The sequence below is a fragment of the Anser anser genome (genome assembly GCF_964211835.1).
Source record: "Anser anser genome assembly, chromosome: 1".
Classification (NCBI taxonomy): domain Eukaryota; kingdom Metazoa; phylum Chordata; class Aves; order Anseriformes; family Anatidae; genus Anser; species Anser anser.
Window position 1 is genome coordinate 158900008 of NC_139720.1, and position 26819 is coordinate 158926826.

A 26819-nucleotide genomic window follows, 5' to 3' on the forward strand; every position below is an offset into this window, starting at 1 on the left:
TCATTGTTTCTTTTCACTACCACAGTATTTCAGTCAGTCTATATTATTGATGGTTTTCATCCAATTACTGTTATTCAGTCACCAGAAATATCTAGTTATTCCTGTGAGATATTCCAAACCTTCTCTGTACTGATCAGAATGTCAACAGATTTAATGACTACATTCCTGATCTCTGCGCCCAGGTCATTTAATCAAAAATGATAATAAAATAATCTTCATTCCTAAGAATGATTGCTGAGAAACTCAACCAAACACCTCCTTATGGGCAAAGCTTTGCATACATATGGTACCAAGTTGTCTTCTTGATGTGTTATCTATGCATTTAGAAAAATCAGATGAAAAGAAAATGAAGAAAACTGACACATACTCATATTTCCAATAAGCCTCTGATAATGGGTTTATAATTACCTTCAGCTATAGAATGAAAATTTGAGGTTATTGAATAGATGTACTTTAAAGAACATTTTTCAGGATCACAAACTCATTGTATTACAGAGAGGAGGAGAAAATACATCGAAATGTTGGAGTGCTGCATTTACTCATTTCCACCACTATTTTTGGAATATAATAGGGAACCAGAAGTTCAGATAGGCAGAATTTAATTGCTATAACTAGTATGTTTTGCTTTTATCAGCCTTACAATGGGTTAGTATTATCTATACTCATTTTAACTTAAAAGAATTTCCTGTCTTTTTCCAGGGTTCACATCAAGCAGATTTAAATCAAAGCACTGGCAACACTTCTTTAAACTTTGACCTTTTAGATTTATATTGGACACCTTACCAAAGTCTTTCCTAAAATAAAGGTAAATTACATCTATTATGGTACCTTTAGCTTAATCTCTCTTTTAAAACACTTTAATTTCCCAAATGTGTCTTAGCAGAATTTTGGCAGTGCCAATAAACTCAGTGGAGTTTTTGTTATTTATCTTTGTTGTATTGTATTACCTTTTTTGTATCTGTATTGTTCTGTCTGCAAGTCAGATAATACTTCATTATACTGGGTTTTTGGCTACAGATGTATTAATCGCTATTGTAATAATCACCATGCATGGATATATGTTTAACATATAAAAGGGATAACCAAAAAAGCAGTCTTGAAAGTGTAACTCTTTAAGTAGCCATTATGAAATAGCATATTTGGGGCAGTGTTTATCACATTAACTCAAATTCTAAAGATGTTTGTGCTCTGTGAACAGAAAAGATTTATGGAGTGTTTAATAATACTGAATTGGAAAAGACATATCTCTCCTATCACTGCAGGGCATTTTGGGACCCCCTGGAACACATTTTACCAAGGTGCATTTAGATTGTGCCTTAACATTACCATATGGGAAATATCAGCTCTCAGGATCTCTGTGAATGGCTTATTGTACTCTTCTCATTAGAAACAAACATATCCAAGACGGTTGAGCTGTGAAACATTGGTATTTCAAGAACAGACAGACACAGACATAGAGGATTAGTTTCAGATTATAGTTTTAGGACCAGTTAGAGTGGGATCTGAATTTCAGTGCTTGACTCTTGCTTTAACTTCTTTAATTTTAATGCCTTCATGATACATGATCCTAAACTAAGGAGTAGCTTTAAGTTTTATATTTTGTATCATTTGGAAACAATAAACACTAAACTATTTACAAATACACTAGATAGCTAGATGACCATGTCATACAACAACTTCTTTTTGCATGACGTGTGTGCACTCTGTTAAAACTATTGAGCTGCTGGAAATCTACACAGTTTATACTCGCATTAGTATCAGTATCGTAAAAACAGGATACAGAAATCCTTGTGCAAATCTGTATGGTACTTTTAATTTTTCAGAAAACAAAAAGTCCTGTTTTCTGCATTTCTGGGTAATCTTTCTTAGCACATTAATATGTAATTTTTTGCCATCTTTAGGAATGCTTCTGTTATGGTTTTGTTTTCTCCCAAATACTTTTATTATTATTATTGTTATTTCATATAATCTTATATTCTTGTAAGTATCCAGTAACTTACTGGCATGACAAATGATCTTACCTGGCCTTTATTATCAGTTATTTCTAAATGCCTGTTTAGTAGTAATGACTATGATTTCACATTCTCCCGGTACAGGTCCAGGAGTTGTAGAAATAATGTCAGGCATTGATGGCTATTGAATATACTTGACCTGCTTAACTTCAGATGATCACAGACCTTGGAAATCAGTGAACTCCTCCTAAAACAGTGCATTCTAAAAATATATAAATATCATTTTATTTATTCATTAAAGTCTTTGAAGAGTTTCAGCTATTGAAATGTAGAATGAAATTTACAAAAAGCAGGAATTAATGTCCTTCTATTCCTCCTCCTTCTGCCCCCCCCCCCCCCCCCCCCCCCCCTTTTTCTCTCTTTTTTAATCCTGGCATCTCTTTTCTGGTACAAAACAAGGTATGGTGAAATTGACTTTCTGTCAGCTTAATAAATACTGATGTATTGGATGCAGCCAAGCATCACCTTACATGATCCATCTTTAAAGGTAAAGTTGTTTTGCAGGAAGGTCACAATTATTTATTGTTCATGCATTCTTTCATCTTTGGAGAGAAATCATTATGTAAATATTGAGAACATTAATGAATAGATATAAAAATATTTTGGGTTCTCTTCTTACAAGTTTAAACTGGTAAAATCCATAAAGCTGCCAGCAATATAGTGAGACATTTTTTTCATATTTTCTCTCTAGTGACCAATATTTTTTAATACATTTTTCAGCATAGCATGATTCAATTCCATTAAATGAGTCTAATGTGCTTATTTAAGTATATTCTTTACTAATTCTACTTAATATTTGTAGATTTGCTCCAATGTAAAAGTGGTCTGAGATCTAATTTGGATCAACATTCAGTTGTCAATACAGTAATACTTTCAACACTAACACAGTTATAAATCCCAACATTTTGGAAGAGTTTCAGAAAAAAAAAAAACATTTATTACGCCTTCAAACTGAATGCAAGCCAAAGGTATTCCAGGTTCCAAAAGGTTAGGCTCATTCCCTTTTGCATTCTCTCTAGGTCTAACAAAGTGATACAAGAAGAAGAAATATGACAGAAGGTGTTTATAATAAAATATGCAATTTATTTTTTTTAAATACATATCTCAATTAGTCAAAGTCAAATTAATCCAGAGAGTCAGAAACAAACTGCAAATTGGGAAAAAAAAAAAGCCTTTGGCCATTGGCCTTTACATGAAATTTCCTGCTAGCTTCTATTAAAAAAAGACCATTATAAATTAAATTTCTTGTTTTGTATGAATCATAAAGTATCAGAATTCCAGGATAAATGCAAACATATGTAAAATGTTTTAAGAAGGGTGAAAAATCTGATTTGTCCTTGCTGAATTGGTTTGAGCTATTTTTATTAATTTACTAATTTTATGCAAAAAATTACAAATTGTCTTAATATCTTTCCTCATGGTTAAATTCCTCACTATTTTCTGTACTCTGAATGCAGTAATCTCACTTATCTCTTTTCAAATCCAGCTCAGTTTTCAAGTGCAGCTCAGTTTATCACAAAAAGCTTGTTAGTATGTTATTGATCGTGCCTAGTATATACGTAGTTTATTGAAAAGTTAATTGCAATATGTCCTGGTTTAAGCTAGGATAGAGTTAATTTTCCTCCTTGTAGCTGGTATGGTGCTGTGTTTTGGATTTAGGATGAGAATAATGTTGATACCATGCTTATGTTTTAATTGTTGCAGAGCAGTGCTTACACTAAGCCAAGGACTTTTCAGCTTCTCGCTCTGTCCTGCCAGCGAGCAGGCTGGGGGTGCAGCAGGAGCTGGGAGGGGACAGACCCAGGACAGCTGACCCAAACTGGCCAAAGGGGTATTCCATACCATCTGACATCAAGCTGAACAATTAATATGGGGGGGCTGGCCGGGGCAGGGGGGACTGGCTGCTCAGGGATGGGCTGGGCATCGGTCAGCGGGTGGTGAGCAATTGCACTGTGCATCACTTGTTTTGTACACATCATTAGTAGTAGCACTATTATCATTATTATCATTATTTTCCTTTCTTTCTGTCCTAATAAACTGTCTTTATCTAAACCCACAAGCTTTCATTTTTTTCTGATTTTCTCTCCCATCCCAGAGAGGGAGGGGGGAGGGTGAGCGAATGGCTGTGTGGTGCTTAGCTGCCGGCCAGGTAAAACCGCAACACAGTAGAAGAGTTTTCAAATAAATAAAATATTCAAATAAAATATTTTCTTGCCTTATAATTCTGTAAGATAAATCAAAACATTTTTTCTAACTTTTAGAACATTTTAGAATATTTTTGTTTATAACTTTTAAGTATATTTCTAATTTTTGTTACTATACAGCAGCTTTTATTTAAGACTTTTCCTTAAAAAGTAGTGTTCCTTAATATCCCATTCTACAACCAAACAGGATCTTTCCCCAATTTAGAAATGCATTATTGTCCTGCAGTAACCTCCTATGAATGGCCAGAAATGATTGTCTGAGGAAAGATCTCTTACACTATTACCAGGTTTCACACCTCTGTCTTCAGATGATATGTGTGACTACTCTGGACTAAAGCTGAGCAGGTAGAAGATCGCTTTCACCCACGTGTGAAAGCTAAAAAGTTGCCATAGCTGCAGAGCAGCCTGTGCCTTTGGAATTTGTTGGAGATAACAATATCTAGCACAGAGCAGTGAGATGCCAAAAACAGTATATTAGAAATTGTGAGGATGATGGATGATCTGCAGCTTTCCTCCAGGGATCTGAGTCAGCAAATCATACATAGCCCTTATTCCTTGCCTCGATGTAAGCATATGAGCCCTTTCAGAGGAGGACGTCAATGTTGTATTTTAAAACAGGCTCTCAGAAGAGTAGGTAAAGCAGGCAGTGCTGGAAGCACCCGTGTTTACACTGCAGGTACTGGAGACACGACAGCTAAGAACCAAGTGTCACCTCATTCAGCTCTCAAGGAGCACGTGCTCACCTCATCCTTCCCATTCTGCCATCATTAGTTTTAACTACAAAATGTCCCCCAGGCCTAGTAAAAATAGCATTTTCCAGGTGGAAGTACTTTTGTCTGATATTCCCATCCAGATCTTTTTTTACAATGCTTTATACTGACCACTGTTTTGATTTTCTTTCTTTAAGAAATAAGACTGCAGTATTTAAAACAGAGGTTAAGACACAAATGCTTCTTAAAACCTTCATTTTCCTATCATACCTAGAGCTTATAAAATGCCAAGATTTAATTGGCATGATAAATTATGCCAGTGTACTATGCCAATCATGTATCATAAATACATGATTTAATTGCATTTTAGTTTGTTTTTGTTTTTAGTTACTGTAGTAAAAAGAAGTGGTGGACAGCAATTCAGCGAGGCAGGCTTTTACTTTTTCCCATAATCATTGCTAACTGAACTTCAGTGGTATCCATTCTATTTTCACACAATGTTCCATCAATCCACTTTTTAAAACTTCATGCAATGTTACCATTTGTTATGATACTGCATTGCAAATTTCATGTATTACTTTTTTATTTGTATAGACTGAATTTTAGCATATATGGCTTTACAATAGCTTCTTTTTTTTTTTTCTGCAATACTTATTCTAAATTTTAAAATTTTATGAACTTAATTTCTTCAAATTTTCTTTCTTTTTCTTTCATACAGAGAGGGTTTTTTAACCAACATTTTAACTTGTTAGACCTTATCATAGTTTTAATTCTACAATGAGCTCTTAAGTTAGCAAGGCGTAAATTTCATAACATGCTTACTTTTACCTGAAGATAATTTTTCCAACACCCCAGGGTCCTTCTCAGAGCTGCTCTCAATCCATTCTCTGCCCAGCCTGTATTTGTGCTTGGGACAGCCCTGACTCATGTGCAGGACCTGGAAAGCAGCTCTGATGAGAAAGACCTGGGGGTGCTGGTTGGCGAGAAGCTCGACATGAGCCAGCAATGTGTGCTTGCAGCCCAGAAGCCAACCAATGCAACTGCGCTGCATCAAAAGAAAGCAGGTCGAGGGAGATGATTTTCCCCCTCTCCCCCTCTGCTCTGCTCTTGTGGGACTCCACCTGGAGAACTGCTTTCAGATCTTCCCAATATACATGGAACTATTAGAGTGAGTCCAGAGGAGGGCGATGAGGATGATCAGAGGGCTGGAGCACATCTCTTATGAAGACAAGCTGAGGAGTTGGGGTTGTTCAACCTGGACAACAGAACGCTCCAGGGAAACATTATAGCAGCCTTCCTCTACTTAAATGGGGCCTATAAGAAATCTGGAGAGGGACTCATTTTCAGGTACTGTAGGGCTAGGACAAGGAGTAATGGCTTTAAACTAAAAGAAAATAGATTTAGATTATATATAGGGAAGAAATTCTTTACTCAGAGGGTGGTGAGGCACTGTAACAGGTTACCCAGAGAAGTTGTGTATGTCCCATCCCTGGAAGTGTTCAAGGCCAGGTTGGATGGGGCTTTGGGCAACCTGATATACTGGAAGGTGTCATGCCCATGTCAGTGGGGTTGGAACTGGGTGATCTTTAAGGTATCTTTCACCCAAACCATTCTATGATTTTATGATTCTATGATACAATTAATTCAACGAAGTTGAATTTCACGAGGTTTGCACAGGCCTCTCAAGCCTGTCAAAATCAATGGCATCCCTTCTGTCCAGCATGTCAACCACATCACTTAGCTTGGTGCTGTTCACAAACTTGCTGAGGGTGCACTCGATCCCCCTATCCATGTCACCTACAATGATGTTAAACAATGCCAGTCCCACTAAAGACCCCTGAGGAACACTACTCATCATCAGTTTTCACTCAGACATTGAGCTGTTGACTAAAACTCTTCGAGTGTGACCATCCAGCCAATTCCTTATTCACTGAGCGGTCCATCCATGAAATCCACGTCTCTCCAATTTAGAGACAAGGATGTTGTGCCGGACAGTGTCAAGTGCTTTGCACAAGTCCAGGTCAGTTACATCATTTGCTCTTCCCTTATCCACCAAAGCTGTAACCCCATTGTAGAAGGACACCAGATTTGTCAGGCACTATTTGCCTTTAGTGAAGCCCTGTTGGCTGACACTAGTCACCTCTCTATTCTCTCTGAGCCTTGGCAGAGAGTTTCCAGGAAGGTCTGCTCCATGATTTTGCCCAACAAAAATGGAGACTGTAGAATGGAGTTCCACAATCTATATTATGTTTTGGGATGTGACTTCCTGTTATGAACTTTGAATGTCAGAACAGTTCACTGGAGAGGTCATTCCTGCTCCATGAAATATTGCTACATCACCCAGTTTGTATTCATGTCTGGGATTGTCCTGATCCATGTGCAGGACCTTGCACTTGGCCTTGTTGAACTTCATGAGGTTGATGTGGGCCCACTCCCCAACAGTTCCCACTGGATGACATCCCTTCCTTCTATCATGTCAACTGCACCACTCAGCTTGGTGTCACCCACAAACTTTGTCCCTGAGGGACACCACTTGTCACTGATCTCCACCTGGGCATTGAGCAGTTGACCTCAACTCTTTCAGTGTGACCATCCAGTTAATTCCTTATCTGTCAAATAGCCCTACCTTCAAATCCTTCTCTCTCCCATTTAGAGATGACCATGTCATATGGACAGTGTCAAAGGCCCCCATAACGAGTTTGTCTTCTCTTCTATCAATCCTTCCACATCTTCAGAGGCATCATAGTAATTATCAGTAGCCATTATCAGCGTCCCATATATAACTGATGAACATTCTCTTTGTTTTCCTACTTTCTGAAACCCCAGGAATGAATATGAATCTTAAGAGCTTTTTTTTTTTTTTTTCTTTTTTGTCTTAAAATAATCATTTTCTTATGTTCAGAACATACCTAGTAACAAGAGTGGTGGTGTTCAAACTGAATGCTAGCTTTAAAATAGCAGGGCTCGTGTTTGGCTGGTGAATTTCTGGAGCTCCAGCACAGTTGCACATAAACTGCAAATGCAAAATCAAGTGAATTTCAAAGAAAATTTCCAAGGCACATTTATTTCCTTGGACTTTTTGGAGTTAGGACATTCATGAACAAAATCTATAAATATTGTTATACTTGTTTGTTTGTTTGTTTTACATTGTGTCTCCTATGCTAGTTTACATCATTCTTTCTTGTAAACCTTGGATGGTGTTTTGCTGATGAGGTGCTTGCTTGTTACTGTATTCAATCCTGCCACTCATGGTCTGGAATAAGCAAGTTTTTATTTCTCTTTTTATTTAGGTCTAAACACACAATATACAAGTAAAATGTCCTCAAATAAGTTGATAATGCACTATTTTACTAGGATTCACAATACAATTAAACGTCTGTAATGGCTTCTGAGACAGTACCTTAGAGGATAATACCTCCACTAACACAAAAAGAGGAGATAATTAAAATCTTTACAAAGCATCTGTCAGCTGACTATACTGACGAGGTATTATGAAGACTGCAGATTACAAGAATAACGAATAAATAAATAAATAATCAGAAGTTCATACATAAAAATAAAACACAATCTTTAATGAAAAACAAAACGACAATGTTTTAACCTTCACAGAAATGCACAGATGTACTAAATCAAAAAAAAAAAAGAAGGAAAAAAAAACTAACTTTCAGTATCATTTTGATGCATAAAAAGAAACAATCACCATGTAGCATTTGCTGCGAAAAATCAGAATGATGAGATAGTGTGGATCACAGATTATTGCACTTTAATTTATAAATGAGCTTAGACATCTGTGAAATTAAAACCCCAAGGCCAACAATTTATGTGACACTATGTTGAGAAAGGAACAAAGATTTGAGATGCAAATTCCAGCTTTACATTGTGTCAGAGCAGGTAACCTTGCAAACAACCTTCACACAGACCAGTCCCCTCCACTCTGACTGATGTCTCCCATATGTATCTATTTCTCCTTTCTGTTTTCCAATCAAGTTGACAGCAATCCCCAGTTCATTTTCTAAAGAGACTGATAAAAGCCAGGCTGGACCTGTACCTATCATTAACCTCTGTTGTACCATTATTACTTATTTTTCTCCTTTGAGATAAGCAGTTACATTGCACTTGCTGATCTTTGCATGTGATGTGTTATTACATAAAAATGGTACTGCAAATGTCAGCCTATTACTGGTTCATTAAAGTCAGGTCATGATATTTGAAAATTTGATGTTCTTAACCTTTTCAGGAGTTAACCAAAATATATTATGGGTTTATTTGTCTTTGTTGTTTTTATTGTTGCTGTTCCTCACGCTAACTATTCATGAATACAAAAGACTATAGTACACTAAAAAAGAATTCATGAAATTTAATTGATTTATACATGTTATTGAATAAACTATGATTTAATCATTAAACATATTTGCATTATTACCTTTACTGGCCAGTTTGAGGCTCCTTCTTCATTATTTTGAAGGAATAACTTTGAACTCTACATATGCACAAATAATTTGCCAAATCTTTTCGATATATACTATGCAAATATAAATGTCATTGTTTTGTTTTGTTTTCTGTAAGTAAATAGGGTTTTCCTGCCTATCGCTAGCATAATTGTATCTTCTTTTCAGTTATGTACACCTTCATATTTGTCACAAAACAGTGCTAAAGAAGGTTAAGCTAAGCAGAAAATAGATATTTCTCATTTTTAATTACAATTGGAAATATTCAATAAATATTCAATAAAAGGTATATATGAAAATAGGCTGGCATGATATTTTGCAGATACAAATTAAATGCAAAACTAAGCTAATATCTGAAACCTATCCTGTCAGAGAGGCATTATAAGATGCCAAAAACTGTGATACTTTCTTTTAAAAGATCAGTCCCAAAAGATAAATATCTCAAGAGTTAATTGTTTTTTACAAGACTAGCATCACTTTGTGTCAGCACCTGCTGGGGGAAAAAAACAAACAAACAAAAAAAAAAAAAAAACAAACAACGAGTGGGCTTGAAATTGTATCAGAAATCTTTTGGGAAACTATTCAGAACAGAGTTTAAGAACCCAGACTCCATCTTCCACTCAGATAGTCAGATTCTCTAATAAATCATTCCAAGAGTATACACTTTAATTTCTTGACTTTCGTACATAACACAGAAGCCTATGCTTTCTTCAGACAACCTATTAATATGCGTTGTCTGGTGCTTTTTTTGAGGTATCAGTTTGAAATTATTATGTAAACAACATACAGAGAATAAGTTTTCTAAATGTCTATATAAAATCATTTTTATATATATATTTAAAATATGTTAAGTTTTATTGATTTGTTCAATATACTTAATGAAAAGAGGTAATTTAGAAAATCTTCTATGAGAACGTTATTTGGTTGCTACTAAAATAATTTTTGGAAGTTACTGAAGAACCCATATTTATACTACATTTTATAGATGGTATTATATATGAATACCAATGGAATGCTGACCATCTGCTGTCCAGCTTTAAGAAGTGAATTTTCATTCTTCATCTCTAAGAAGATATCAATTTTTTCCTCTTATATCATTATTCATGGACAAATGCTCCTGAAAATTTGAAACACATCCCAAAGGGACTATCCATTTTTTTCAGTTACAATATTCAAACTCACATAAAATGTGCAATTGATAATACCATGGTAGAAAGAATGCTTTGCTTATCTTTGAAACAGAATCTCCATAGATGGAACTATATAAAAAGGCAGTTTTACAAACTAATGGTTAAAGAAAAAAATTAAGCATTTCTCAAACTATAAACTGCACAAGATTGCAGCATTACTGTATTAATCACTTTAATTTATGAGAAAAATGGCATGAAATTGTTATAACTCCTATGCAAAATAAGCTGTAAAAACATCACATAGTAATGACTCTAGCAGTCAGGAAGATCTAAGCTCCAGAAGTGATTTATTGCCTTCCTGGGAAAGTGGGTGAGCACCATGTGATAAACCAATTCTGAGTATGTATATTTTTATGGGAAGCTTTCCTTTCACGTTATCACAATAAGCTCTTGGCTCAGTCTCTGAATGCGACACAAACAGCCAGGTCTTCATGAGAGGGTCACTAACCTGGTGAAATGTATTATTCTTCCTGGTAGTACTGATATGGTGAAATTGTCTCCAAAATGCAAGCAGTACGGCTTTTCATATAAGGCTGACTATGCTTTAGTTAATTTTTCTCAAGCTTAGTTGATTTTTCTTGAGTAGTTCTTACTACTTTGTGGAAGAAGCTTCTTTTGCCTTTTGTTATTGTGTTATTTCTGCCACTGGTAGAAATCCAGTGGAAGTGGAATGCTAATGGCATACTTTGATATTTGAACTATTTTCTTTCTTTAAGAAATCCTCATCTTTTTATGTTTATCTTAGACCTTTTATTTTATTTTATTTTAAGATGGTCCGGGGTTTTAGTCAACATTTACTAAAAAAAGGATGCACAATCTGCCTTACTTATGAAGTAAACATTTCTCCAGAGTTTTGACCCTTCCTTCAGGGAAATATTCCCCTGCCACACTTGAGAGAGAAATTGTTTAAATGAACTTTCTAATAACTTTTTACACAGTATCTAATTGTGGACTAGACTAGCAGGCAGCCCCAGCAGGTGCATTTCTTTCAAAAATAATTTCACTGCATCTTCTATATAATTGAATTGACTAAGTTCTACTGCATCTTGATGTTTTCTCTCATTATAATGACAGCTGTGATATATTGCAAGTTAGTTGCTCAAGCAGGAAAAAAGTGGGAAAAAGAGTGAGAGGAAAAAACATCCAATTCAACTATAATTCTTCAAACTAAGCATCTGGAAAAAAAAATCAATGCCAAGATAAGTGGCCAATAAGCTGGAATATTAAATATTTTTGTTCAAAAAGTACCTAGACTACCTGCACTTAAAATATTATTATTTGTGAGAACAGAAAAAAATAATAATGCCTTTCTTAGGTTTCTCAGCAGTGGAACGAGCTCTGAAGTTCTGCAAGGTAGTGTAAATCAGTTTTTCTTTCACTTTTCTCACCAAGAACACCCATTTCAAAGCATTCAGTTAATATAAGCAAAAAATATCATATGAATGATCTGAATGTCATACTGTAAATGCAATTTTCAGCCTTTGAGAAAGTGCCCTAAGAGTATTTTGCTTTCAAAAAAGGGAGCTTATTCATAAATAAATAATTAAATAAATATGCCTCTATATCTGTTTTCAGGAAAGTACGAGTGATTTATTGTGACTGAGAACAGTGACTGCTGAATTAAAGCAGTACCATAGAGTACCAACATCGTAAGTAGCTTTTAGACTCAGCTGTACTGTAGTGTGTTCAGTTTTCTAATAATCAGAAACAATCTTCCTCAAATAGGACTTATTATATTGCCATAATTATATTTTTATACTGAATAATACTTTTTATTTCCATTTGTAAACATATGTGACATGAGAGATATATAAATAATAAGATTGTTGAGCTATTAACTAATTCACTTGTCATTACCATTTCTCAAAGATTTCACCTGATGTGACAAATTGCTATAGTTCAAAACATCTTTTAAATGTTTATCAGAATAAGTATTTGCATGATTATATTTTACATTCCCCAAACATGTTCCCTTTCTCAAAACCTTTTAGATGCATTGAGCTACTATCTTTTACTACCCTGTGCACTACCTTTCAGAAACTGATAGAATAATGATATTAGACACTTAAGGATGTGGTGGTTTTACTCTGCTGGGCAGCTAAGCTCCACTACAACTGCTCTCTCGCTTCCCCTCCTCAAGGAGAAAGGGGGAAAAAAATATGATGCAAAGGGCTCAAGGGTTGAGATAAGGACAGGAAGATCACTCAACAATTATTGTCATGGGCAAAACAGACTCAGCATAGGAAGATTAATAAAATATTTTGCCTATTACTAACAAGCTAGAGAAGTGAGAAACAAAAGAAATGAAAAACACCTTGCCCCCATTCACCCTCTTCCACCTTCTACACGAGTGGTGCAGGGGAACAGGGAATGGGGGCTATGGTCAGTCTGTAGCACTTCATCTTCGCTGCTCCTTCATGGTCGCTCTCTGCCCCTGCTCCACATGGGGTCCCCCCCACGGGATGCCGTCCTTCCCAAACTGAGCCTGCGGGGGCTGCCCACAGGCAGCAGCTCTTCAAGAACTGCTCCCACACGGCTCTGTACCACGGGGTCCATCCATCCCCCAGGAGCAAACTGCTCCAGCACGGGTCCCCCACGGGCGGCAGCTCCCCCCAGACCCCCTGCTCCTGCGTGGGCTCCTCTCCACGGGCTGCAGCTCCGGCCCGGGGCCTGCTCCTGCGGGGGCTCTCCATGGGCCGCAGCCTCCTCCAGGCCACATCCACCTGCTCCACCGGGGGCTCCTCCATGGGCTGCAGCGTGGAGATCTGCTCCGTGTGGGACCCATGGGCTGCAGGGGGACAGCCTGCTCCACCAGGGGCCTCTCCACAGGCCACAGGGGGACTTCTGCTGCACGGCTGGAGCACCTCCTGCCCTCCTTCTTCAATGACCTTGGTGTCTGCAGGGCTGTTTCTCGCTCCTCTCTCTCCCAGCTGCTGTTCTACTTTTTTTTTTTTTCCCTTTCTTGAATTTGTTCTCACAGAAGTGCAGACATCGCACATCGGCTTGGCTCTGGCCAGAGGCAGGTCCCTTTTGGAGCCAGCTGAAACTGGCTCTGATCTGACATAGGGCAGCTTCTGGATTCTTCTCACAGACGAAACCCCTGCAGCCCCCCACTACCAAAACCTTGCCACATAAATTCACTGCATTGGAAAGATTTCAGTTTGTGCAGAAAGGTGGGCCCAAAGAAGAAAAATGTAAATTAGTAGTATGCATCCTACATGAGACTCTTTGCATATGCATGGAGGAGATGTGTGGGTGGGGGTACTTTTATAGCTCCTCATATGAATGACACGCAGACCATATGTACTGCTCTGTTGCCATCAGACTGCTCCCAGCTGCCAAGTGTTCCTCTTTCCATCTTAAGCCAACTAAAGATTCAAGATTATGTAATGGTGGGAGGCCTGAGAAAACCCCAGGGAAAAATAAGTAAATAAATAAATGATGCCTGCAAGGAGGTTGTTGCCCCAAGTATAACTCAACATATTTGCTTACAATTTGTTCACTGCACACAAACCTTTTTTTAGAAATGCTGACAAACAGGAATAGGTTTCAACATTTAGTCTACCATCCTGCCTTAAGTGGCAAAGCTCACTCCAAGCTGGAGAGTGGCTCTCTCCATTGACTTTAATCAAAATTTATAAACCTAACTCATATGCAGACACAAGTTCAAAGTGTCATTTGAGAAGCCTTCGCCTGACCTGTCAGACAATGAGGAAGTGGTCTATTGGATCAGACATGAACGTCTACAACAAAGGTGTCTACATTTGCTTTTATGTGCTGCATTGAGGAGTTTTTGGGTGAACAAGACAAAGATGTCATCCTTAGAACAGGAACAAAATTCTAGCTCTTGTCTCTACCTAATCCAGAACTGTCAGGAATTGTTTCTTGATTTCAGTTTTGCCCCATCTTAACATTGCTGGCTTTGCAACAGAATGACTTGAACAGAAAGATACTACATGTCAGTGTAGTCCATAGCTTAAGAATTGTCAGACTCTCATGAGGATCCAAGCTTAAACACCATGGGCACAGCAAGAAAAAAGATTCAGATATTCCATTCCTGAAAATCTATTCCACCACTCAAATATCAAGACAGTTGAGAAAATTTTGGCATGTCAGCACACATTACTGTACCTTCTAAAATGCAAATTATATCATAAAACATGAGACATTGATGAAACTCTCCAAGTCGAGATAGGAACAAACTGATCTACGTGACCCTATCACCTATCTGAAAAGCTGATGTGCCATTTGTTTTCACATTTTGCCATAGACCAGATGTGATTTGATACACAATATGTTTGAACAGCTAATTAATATTTGAAAGTGTCATTCTGGCATATTTGGTATAAACACACATTTGGAAAACACAACATACTGTCAAATCTAAAAAATAAGTCTAGCTCATGTTCAGTAAAATGGCTACAAACGTCTATAGAGTTGCATATGATGTGAATACTTCTGTCTTTATTGAAGACAACAGACACACACAAAAGAAAAACTGTCATTTTTTTCTCTCTTCCCTCAGAAAATTAAATATCTATAGAATCACCTTCATGTTTTTAAATACAGTGAAAATGTAGTTTCAATTAAAAAATATTTGAAAAATATCAGTCACATCTATCTGTCTTTAAAATAATTAAATTTTGTTATTCAAAATTTAAAAAAAAGAAACAAAACACATAAATACTTTCTTAAAATAGTTTCAATGTTTTAATTTATATATAATTTTAAACATTAAGCAAACTGTCTCCCTCTGAGGAAAAGGCATGTAGTAATAACTTAGTTATGTAGAAAGTAAACCAAAATTATATCTTTAATTCTGAATTAGTACTCCGAATAAATGTTTAATATCTATTGAATTATGAGTAACCTACAGTTAAATAAGTAATTCATAAATTTAAAATCTCAATATACTATTTTCTTAAAAGGTGATTGACAGAAGTGTTCCGTCTACCAATTTTATTCATACTTATTCAGAAATTAAATTAAAGTTCACTTTATTTACATCACCATTAATAAAAAAAAAAAAAAAAAGGGGGCCATCTACAGTGATGTCTTCCAGGTTATTTAGTTACAAACAAAATATACGAAAGAGAACTACTCAACTGCCATAATGCAGCTATGATTAAAGAAGCACAGAGCATCAAGACATAATTTCTGAAGCTAATACTGTTTTTATCTTAAAATGGAAAATGCCAGGAATTGCCATAATGCCCAGTGCTTAATTTCCATTCTGTCTTTACCAGTTCTTTGAATTTTAACAGTTCATTAAGTGGAAGAATATGGAAGTCCACTGAAATGTTAACTTTTGTAGCCAACACCTTCAGGAGCTTTTCTGCAAGACTGGATATAGTACAGCTACAATATCAACCATAAAATATACTTTTTAGGTTTTATCTAACCTTCAGTATTATAGGTAACTTCCTTTTTTGTAACATTTCTCAGACAGTTAGATTCAAAATTTCAGAATACATAATGAATGTTTACATACCTGTGTAACTATAATCACAAATAACTTTGACAGAAGTAACTAAATTGAGAAAACATTTTTATTCAAACATATACCAATCAGTAATAATAGTAAATTACAAAATCTGAAACCTAAAGCACCTAATATCTTTTAATTCATTTAGGACAGTTTGTGGAGTTGCACATGTGGAAAATCTACTTTGTAATGAATAAATTAATGGTGTGAGAAATAAGGGGTGGTCTATTCATCTAACCATAAATTGATCTATCTTATTCAGGTCATGGACCCTAGCATTATAGCTCCATGGAGGCATAGCTGAATAGCTTTGTAAGCTAAATGTTTTCTACAAAAGACCATAAAAAAGGTGTCAAAGTAGGGTGATCAGAGAAAAAATAAAATAAAATAAAATAAAATAAAATAAAATAAAATAAAATAAAATAAAATAAAATAAAATAAAATAAAATAAAGCCAAGATATAATAAACAGCTGTACTTCAACAACTTATCCCAATAACAAACCTATATTTTGTTAAAAGATTTACTAGTACAGAGGTAATACATATCATATTTTACAAAAAAATATTAAATGGCAAGCAGTGATATGTGGTATATTTTGCTATATTTTACATAAGAAAATTTGAGGGTACAAGTCTTACAAGGAGTGGCTGAGGGAGCTGGGGTTGTTTAGCCTGGAGAAGAGGAGGCTCAGGGGCGACCTCATCGCTCTCTACAGGTACCTTAAAGGAGGCTGTAGCGAGGTGGGGATTGGCCTATTCTCCCACGTGCCTGGTGACAGGACGAGGGGGAATGGGCTAAAGTTGCGCCAGGGGAGGTTTAGGTTGGATGTTAGGAAGAACTTCTTTACCGAAAGGGTTGTTAGGCATTGGAATGGGCTTCCCAGGGAGGTGGTGGAGTCACCATCCCTGGGTGTCTTTAAAAGACGTTTAGATATAGCCCTTAGTGATATGGTTTAGTGGAGGACTTGTTAGTGTTAGGACAGATGTTGGACTGGGTGATCTTGGAGGTCTCTTCCAACCTAGACGATTCTGTGATTCTGTGATTAATTTCTCCCATATCACAGAATATGTAGAATCTGAGGAAGAAAATTTTAGAACTCCTGTTTTCAAGGAATGTACTAAATGTTGTCTTGCTCATAAAATATTAAGTAGATCAGAAGAATCATTCACTAAACTGCTTGTTGATATCTGCAGATTACAAAACAGTCTATCGTGTTTAAATTGAGATGTCCTATATAGCATGCAATAGCTTAGAGACATTAAGATGCCATCAATTTTCTTAGGCAGTGAGATTTATTTAGTCTAAGGTTCCCATTTCATTTTGGCTGCAGTTAACTGTGCAGTCAGATATTCCCCCAAAAGATACTGAAATCAAACATGTATCCTCCTTGGCATGATTTCAGTACTGTCCAAAGACCTGATTGAAATTGGTCATCTGGTTTATAGTTCTGTAAATGTACTGAAAGCTATGTTGTTGACTTTTATTTTTTCCCAAGCATGTTTCAAAAAAAAAGTTTTTCCTGCCCAAAGTATCCTGTATCCGAGAAACTTTGGGTGAATTCTGTGTTTACTAAAGAAGCAGCTATGCACTGTGCATAATGGTCAGAGGCAACATGTTGATTCATTAGGAATCACAGTATTGCTGACTTTCAGTAATGCATTCAGTTATATTAACATCCATTAAATATTTGATAAAGTCCATACTGTAGACATTTCATTATCTAGTCACGGTTTAAAATATATTTTTTTTAGGATGCAGTAGAGATCCTTCCAATCTGGATGATGGGGTAGAGTGCACCCACAGTAAATTTGCAGAGGACGTGAAACTAGGGGGAGTGGCTGGGGGCCTTGCCACCATCCAGAGTGACCTGGACAGGCTGGAGAGATGGGCTGACAAGAATCCCATGAAGTTCTATGAGCAGAGGTGCAAAGTTCTAAACCTGGGGAGGAACAGCCTCAGGCACCAGTACATGCTAGGGGCCACCCAGCTGAAAAGCAGCTCTGCAGAAAAGGACCTGTGAGACCTGGTGAACACCAGGTTGAACATGAGTCAGAGAGAGGGCAACTGTTGACATACATCAACCTAGTTTTTTGTTTATTTGTTTGTTTTCAATATACTAGTTGGAAAACACACCACCACCACCCAAAAAAAAAAAAAAGACATTTTTTTTAGTTCCGTTTTACTAGTTCCATGAACTTTGAGTACAAAATGTTTCTGAATTATAAGTAAAAAAAATTAAAAATAAAAATAAAAATAAAAAATTGATTCACTCCTTTACATAGATAATATATGATAAAGGGATGTTGAACAAATGGTTTTAATGCCCAGAGAGGTTGTGGATGCCCCATCCCTGGAGACCATCAAGACCAGGTTGGTGAGGCCCTAAGCAACCTGATCTAGTGGGTGGCATCCCTGCCTATGGCATGGGGGTTGGAACTGGGTGATCTTTAAGGTCCCTTCCAACCTGAGACATTCTATGATTCTATGTTGACATTCAGTAGACTCTCCTCTCTCAATCTGCTGTTACAGCAATGTAAAGTATAGCATTAGATCATGAACTATTTTGAGAGTGGTTTTTCAAAGCAGATTGCATGTGTTTGTTAGGGCCATTGACACTGTTCTCATAATTTTCCCCAACAAATTTTTATTTTGTTTTTAGTTTTGTCATTGAAATAACTGTGTGTTCTGTGTAGTAAAGTTAAGTATTGTTGGATTTCTGTATTGAATTTTTTTTATCTTTTATCTTTGATGCACTTGCATTTCAGAGAAACATGAACTCTGTTTATCGTACGAAGTTTCTAAAGCCCTTCCCTGTGGAAGACAGGTTGTACATAAACATGAGATGCTATAGCAGAAGACAGAATAACTTTTCCTTTATTCATACTCAGCTCATGTTTCTGGGTGAAATCCTGACTCAAAATGAATTAAATGGGAATGTTGCCATTGACTTTCTTAGAGCTGGAATTTGACTCAAGTTTCTCTCCTTCTCGAGATCTCAAGAATCTCAACAGCTTCTTTTGCTTTTTCACACTAGTATTTTATTTATTGTTGAAAGAAGTCAGTATCACTGCAAACTCATTTTGAGTTTTCATTAAGGACTACACCACAAAAGCACCTCGCGATGTTGCTGCTCAGCTTTATCACATGTAACTTTCAAGTTCCTGCCCTCCGTAACTTACAGCCCTTAGCTAGCCTTTGAGTTAAAATCTTTTCTTTGATTTTATGTCAACATTGCTCCTTTGGGGAGAGACCTGGCTCTCTCTATTCTGATTAAAAATAGGTGGAAAACCATGCTCTTTTTTTTCTTTTTTAATGTTATCACTTTGAAAATTCATCATCTTAGCAACTATAGCCATATTATATTGTAGACATTTCTGAGATAGCCTGCTGTATAGTCAGTCCATGGGCAGAAAGAAATAGGTATTGCTAGAATTCATTCTTCAGTAGATGTCTAAACTAGGTCCCAAGCATTAAGGAATCTTTATCAGAGTCAATGAGGTAAAGGTGAGGAATACTGGTATACATCAAATAGTTGAACAAAGTGTTTTTCTCAGTCATGATGCATTAGAGCTTTAGCAGTCATTTGCAGATCTGTAGCTTACTTTAAAGCAAAGTTTTAAGTATGCTTGTATACGTATGAAGAGCATCACCAGAGTACCTGGGATGTATCACGTATACTAGCATAAAAATATTACATATCACTTTATCCAGTATGTAGGTACATGAGTGGTTCAGTCAGAGATAATTTCCTTTTTATATTCCCAGCTTTCAAATATTGCTATAGTTAAATATAATATGATGTAAAGTTTCATATTAAATTTTAGTTAAGCTATTTATCTCTAATTTCCTGTTGTAAGAACTTCTGGGACAGTTTAGATGAAGGCCCTAGAGAGGTGTGACCAGACAATTTACCATATCTATCTGGTAACTTGGGAAAACCTATGAGTAGTAGGTGCTGATGGACCCTTAATACTGAAAATGAAAACGAAACTACATTCTTCCTCTGACACTAGACATGTACTGGATGCCTGGCATTGGTAGTCAGATATTGGGAAGCTTAATTGACAATGAATTCTAACATGAGACCTTTTTTAGGGAACACAGGTTGAATGGTGTAAAACACAATTAATTGCAATGAACTTCCAACTCCAAAAAACATGAACCACTTCAACCTCTTCCAATTTCTTAAGGCCCATGAATTCTAACTGCATTATTAATATTTGCCCTTTTTCTGTTAGAGCAAGTGCACTCAATAATCATATGAGGTGCTAAAAATAATATCAATACCTTTGAAAAGAAGTGTGAATTAATGAACAGACTGTGATAAAATGCATGCTGAAAGAAGATGCTGGATAAAAATGTGCTTGATATCATTTCTCCCATTACGTGCTCTACCAAATTTTGCAACATCAATAACCTAAGAATACCTGAGCAAATCCCTTGCTCCAGTATGCATATCGCTGTTCTACTACATGAAGATGCCAACTTGCATTTGTTTTCAAAATATTGAAAACTAGACCCATGGCTGTTGTAAAGAAATTATTGTGAATGATTTTTTTAATAGATGTGCACTAATGGAATTAAGTTTCTCAGGATGAATAGTTTTTAAATTCTACCCATTACCCATTTATTTTCATCCTTTTCTCACTGCTATTTTTCCTCCTAGTACTTTTGTAATGTTCAATATTTTCGCACTAAAATTTTTTCTTCCAAGAAACATTAGTCTTCCAGTTCTACATTCTGTGCTATGTTTTTTGATTAAATTTATCTGCTCACTTTCACCCTCAGGTCAGCTCAGATCACTATTGTCCACCTGACCACCTAGCCTGCCCTAACTGTGAGGTACTGCAGAAGCCTTATCCACCTTACTGGCTATGTTTACATTGCTAGATGAAACAGGAACATGGTACATTTTCCAGCTCTTACACCAAATAAATGGCATAACTGAGCCATATCCACACTACACCTGCTTCTGGCTGTTGTATGTATCTCCCTTCAGATTTATCTCATAATTTGTACTTTCTGTATGTATTTCATGTTCAAAATGACATAAATAATTGGAGGGTTGTGTTGAAACCTATGAGCTTAGTGCTTTCATAGCAAGAAATGGAGGAAGAGGGCGAATGGCTGCAGGGACATTTCAAGGTGCAATGCCTGCAGGCACAGCACTGAGCAAGTGGGTAGATAGCATCACAGACAGAAAATGGTCTTGCCTCTACATTCCACTTCTCGCTCTGCCTAAGGGATGTCTGGCATAGTCCCTGCCCAAACTGTGCCTGAAGGGGGATCTGAGAAGTATGACAGTTACTTGCTTCCCAGAACTCTTTTGGCAATATATATATGGTCCCTGAATCCACATAATTTCAGAGCAAATATTCTTTTTAAGGAGAATAACCTGAGGTTCTTTCTTTTAAGGTGTTCCAGGATTTTTCCCTACATAGATAACTCAGCTGCAAGATAAAATATCTGTCCTGCAGGAGAAGAACAACTCTTGACAACATATAGGAAGGCTTTCAACAACTGTCAGCAATCCTGCTGATTTGCACCTCCTCTGAAAATAGATGGCTACGAAATGAGATCAGATTCTGCCTATACGATAAGAGTTTAACTTATTGTTCCACTCAGACAAAATGCAATCTGGCCAACGTTATAACTCACACAACACCACATTCTCTTTAGATGTCCCCACTCAAAAATCATTAAAGCACTTTCAGATGAAAATTAAGAAAAAGTAGAACAATAAGCAAATAGCCATAATCTAGAAAATATCACATTACAGAGCCAATTGTATGGCAATTTCATATTTAGATCATATAAACTGTTAAACCTCTGAACTCTACATTTTTAGAATATTCCAGGGTTCATCCAACATTGTTTATGGACCAAAATTATCAAGCTATCACTTCCATACCTGAAGAAAAGTCATCTCTTCTACTAAACAAAATATTTTAATAGGCTAGTGTTCATATTGGTCTTTATGTAGCTTAATGAAAACAAATCTCAAAACTATACATTTTTTATCAAGTAAGCTGAGAAGAAAAAAAATGGTTAATGTTGAGTATTTCTGTAAATCTCTTGGAAGCATCATGGTAACTGATTTTCTTTTTTTTTTTCAAGAACAGAAATTAAAGGTGGAGTACTTTTATTCAGATCTGTAAAGTACACATATCAATTTTTAAATACAGATCATAATCCTGAAATTACAGTGATATACATTGCTCCTCTACCATGCTCCTCTGTGCCTGAACTGCCATTGCAGAATCAAAGCTGAAAATGTTATGTAACCATACTAACGAAGACATCATTGAATGCTGACATTTGCACAATCCGGTCTGTGAGTTTTGTTTATTCTTTAAACAAAATCATCACCATATCACAGGTGGACAGAAATACGTACAACAATTCATGTTGCATTTAATCCCAGGACCCTCTTTTTCTTGTCTAACTTTTGCTTATCTGGCCTGTATTTTACAGTATTCTAGGGTTAATATACCTAACTAATTTAACCAAAAAGTACAAAAAGATTTAAGATGATAAAAAATATTTTTCCTACTTTCAACTTGTACAGTCTTTCTGGTTTATTAAAAGGTGAGTAGTTATTACAAGATATATGCTCATCATTTATTCATGAACATATAAATGTATATGAATCATGAAGGAAAGAAGGGAGATAGTTTCCTTTTCCACATTTTCAATATAGATAATGCTATATCAGATTTTATAAATCTAAACTGTTTCATGTTTTATTTCTGTTCAAAAGTTCATTTTTACTTGGAATTAAGTTTTTATTTATATATGATACTCATAGCAAGTTTTGTTAACTTTTAAGTTAACTTTTCATTAGTTTGCTGCATCAACACAGAGCAGATTATTTTTGAAAGGCACGGTTTCATACAGCCAAAGAATCTCCAGAGAAGAATATGCAATTTCAAAAAATAAATCCATTTCATAATAGCTGTTCTTTGAATGAAGTTTGATTATACAGGATCAAATACAAAAGCTAGAAAATGCTGTGTTTCTTTTAATACCCTTTTCAATATATATATTTTTAAACAGTACAACCAAAAAAAAGATGCAAACATTACAGCAATAAACATTTTTAAAATTATAGCAGCAAATATACTGAACTACCTTCCCTTTACCAGTTTCCTTCTCTGTGGCTGTACATTTATGTTTGCAGTATATTAAATACTGAGCTCAAGTTCTCTGTATTATGGAAGTCACAAAAAGTTTCTCAATATAGTATCGTATAATAGATAAAAGTATATGCATATGTAATGGAAATTTTTAACAGCTAGATTAGATTTCCAGTGATTTCATGTGCATATAACTACTCTGAATGCAACAGTTCATAAAATGAAACACTGCTTCAGTGGTATTTGGATTCATAAATATTCTAAACAGTTTCTTATAAAGAGTGATAAATATAAACTCTTAATGCCATTTAATATTCTGAATTGCTAATTTCAATTTCTTTTCCAGCACATACAGTAATATTTTCTTTATTATTTTTGTTTCTTTGCACAACACAATTTTGGCTAATACCAGCAAAGTAATTCAAACATGGATGAGGAAGATATGATGTGCTTTATTTCTCATAATACCTTATTGTTTACATGAATATGTAAGATGCTGAAGACAAGCACTGAAGAGTTATGCTTATTTATTTAATATTTTAAATAATTACAAAATTAGAGCACATAGTTGACAATGTATAAAGCTCAGGGATAATTATATTTGTTATGCGGGTTCCATTGGTATAGAAGTACTGCGAGAAATCACAAAGTAATATAGCTGTAAACATTCTTGATACATATAAATTAAACTGAAAAAAAAGGCAATATAAACCACTATTCAGTAAAACCTCCTTACACATTCATATCATATCACAGAGAATAAACTATATGTAACTTTAAATTTTTAGTGTTGACAGTTAATGAAAAGGATTAGTGTACCAAATCTTCTACAGTTAAGATGAATTAATTTAAAAATCAGTGATAAAAACAAATGTAATAAACTTGAAATGTAGTGGAAAATAGCTTTTTGAAACTAGAGATTTAATACATTAGCATTTTCTAAGCAATTAACAAATGACACTTCAGGGAGTTTAAAGATGTGTATGTAACACTCAACAAACTGTTGATCTTATGTCAGTGAAGACAAATAAAAATTTTTTTTTTTAATTTCCCAAATTAAGATTTTGCATTATGCCATTCTGGGAGCTAGTGAAAATACAAAAAATTCAAAATTTCTGTGGGTGTAAAAAATAGCAAAATATTTTTTACTATGCCTGTAGACGTGGTAGGACAAAGAACAATGACAAGTGGTTATCTCAACCCTTCGAGCCCCACATTGGGCCCAAAATGGACTGTGGTGCTCCAGTGTGGGTCTGTACCACGGGGTCCATCAATCAGGAGCAAACTGCTCCAGCAAGGGTCCCCCATGAGCGGCAGCTCTGCTCAGGCCCCCTGCTCCTGCGGGGGCTCCTTCTCCACAGGCTGCAGCTCCCCCCAGATCCCCTGCTCCTGCGGGGGCTCTCCATGGGCCGCAGCCTCCTCCAGGCCACATCCACCTGCTCCACCGGGGGCTCCTCCACGGGCTGCAGCGTGGAGATCTGCTCCGTGTGGGACCCGTGGGCTGCAGGGGGACAGCCTGCTCCACCAGGGGCCTCTCCACAGGACGCAGGGGATCTTCTGCTCCGTGCCTGGAGCACCTCTTGCCCTCCTGCTGCACTGACCTTGGGGGCTGCAGGGCTGGTTATCACTCCTCAGTCTCCTAGCTGCTGTTGCACAGCATTTTTTTCCCCCCTTTCTTAAACCTGCTCTCCCAGAGGCAGAACCAGCGTCGCTCACTGGCTCAGCTCTGGCCAGCAGAGCCTGTCTGCTGGGAGTTTGGAGATGGTCCTTACCTAACATGGGGCAGCTCCTGGATTCTTCTCACAGAGGCCGCCCCTGCAGGCCCCCACTACCAAAACCTTGCCACGTAAACCTAATACACATATATAATAAGGCAGTGGTAATAACAAACATTTATCAGGAAACTGACACATTTTAACTTTGCAAATCTGGGAATTTGGATGTCTCTGGGAGTATTTTCTGTGCTCCAAATAGATAAGTTTCTAGTCAGTGCTAGATTCTGCATTTCTCCCTCTACTTGCTCAGGTGCCCTATGTTCATCTGGAAAAGCTGTTTACACAACTACATTGAATTTTATTTTATTTTATTTTTGTTTGTTTTGTTTTGTTGTCTGTTTATTTTTTTCATAGTTTTCATTTTAGATAGGTCAGTTTCTCAATCTAGATCTCTGCACAGCTGCAAAAAATGCCCATGCTAGCACAGAACTGATGAAGGTGCAGCTGGGGTAGAACAGGGAATTACACAATGAAATAGACACATTAACAGCAAGTCACAGCAAGAATTTAGGAATGGCAATTAAAGTTCCTAAGTTAGATACCTATAGACCCAGAGTCTCAGATTTCCTACATTCTACTGCCCAAAGTATAAATTTAATACAGGTAACTAGGATAAAAGACAATAAATAAATAATCTAAAAGTCTCAGTGTTTGTACAAACTAAGAATTCTACTTCTAAGAAGCACTCCAGAGAAATCAAAGGCATGTTTTCAGATATATCTACCAGCAGGAATAAAAATAACAGGTGTTTCTTTCCTCTTTATTTAAAACCATACCAGAGGTTGTGCTTTTTTTTCCTTTCTTTTTCACTTCAATGAAGGAGCTCATTTTGCTGTTTCTTTCTAGAAAGAAGTAAGAAAAGAATGTAGTATTTTTTTTTTTCAGTTTATTGCAATGTTGCTTGGGGAACTAGCTGGTTGTTAGCTTTCTGTGTAGACTGACTCACATTTCACTTCTCAGCTGTGAAAATCTTCCATTCTGCATGAAAATCCTTTCCTATTACAAAGATACTTTTTCTTCCATTCTGGTATGCTGAGGTTCTATTAAGACATAATCAGTTAAATCATCAATTTCTTTTCCTGGTCCATGTACTAATAGCAAAAGCTATATGTATTCTAGACAACACAAAATACATTATGGTTTGGGAGTTCAATTTGCATTTCCAGTAAAACAGCTGTAGCAATGCCTAATGTAGTAGAAACTGAGAGGGAGGACAGCAAAGTGCAAAAGAAACACAGAGCTCATCCCAAACATAATAGGCCCCTGTCAGTTTGTATCTGGAATATCTGGAATTAGAGAAGCTGGGACTCCTTTAAATCAAAGACAGAAAGAAAGAAAAAAACAGGCCAGTCTGAAATTTTCTGGACATCTTGTGTCTACTGCTGAGAGACATTTGGTTCAAACACTCAAATGGCACATGTCATAACACTATTATATATGTGAAAAGTAATGTGGTATGGAAGGCAAGTGGTCTCAAATTACACATAGAAAACGTTTACATTTTTTCTTGAAAGAATAAAGGTTAAGAAATTGCCCTAAACTCTAGTGCATTAAAAGAGCTATGCAGCACAGGGTTCCCACCATATGAGCATTTTCACAGGATCCCAGCTCATTCAAGATCATTCAAGCTCACAGGACAAAAATTAAGGTTCACCTTTTGTTTCCTGACTTCCAGGTGCAAATCCAAATTTAATTATTTTAATGTAATTTTATATGGCATATATTATAGAAGAAGTAACTGGATCTGAAAGGAGTATTTAATAACTACATAGCTGCAACTTGTTTGCTCCTGGGCACGCTTTGCATGTAAAAGTGAAAGAGGCTTGTTTGGTTTTTTTTGTTGTTTTTTTTTTTTTT

General features: G+C 36.3%; 1 protein-coding gene across 23 annotated transcripts in view; it reads right to left on the reverse strand.

Annotated features, from left to right (window-relative positions):
* Positions 1–26819, reverse strand: part of GPC5 (glypican 5) — a 778624-nt gene that overhangs the window by 279998 nt on the left and 471807 nt on the right. For 2 of the 23 annotated variants that reach the window (XR_014584734.1, XM_083836998.1), the window contains 2 exons: positions 25909–26002; positions 4024–25804 (listed from right to left, as the gene is read on the reverse strand). The exons of 19 other annotated variants lie outside the window; for them this stretch is intronic. Coding sequence is in view for 3 of the 4 variants with exons in the window: in XM_083836998.1 (XP_083693124.1) it covers positions 25919–26002 (84 nt within the window). In the remaining variant the exon portion in view is untranslated. Of the gene's footprint in view, positions 1–4023; positions 26003–26819 lie in introns of those variants that run through there. 2 more of the 23 variants (XM_083836997.1, XM_083836981.1) reach the window with 1 other exon arrangement.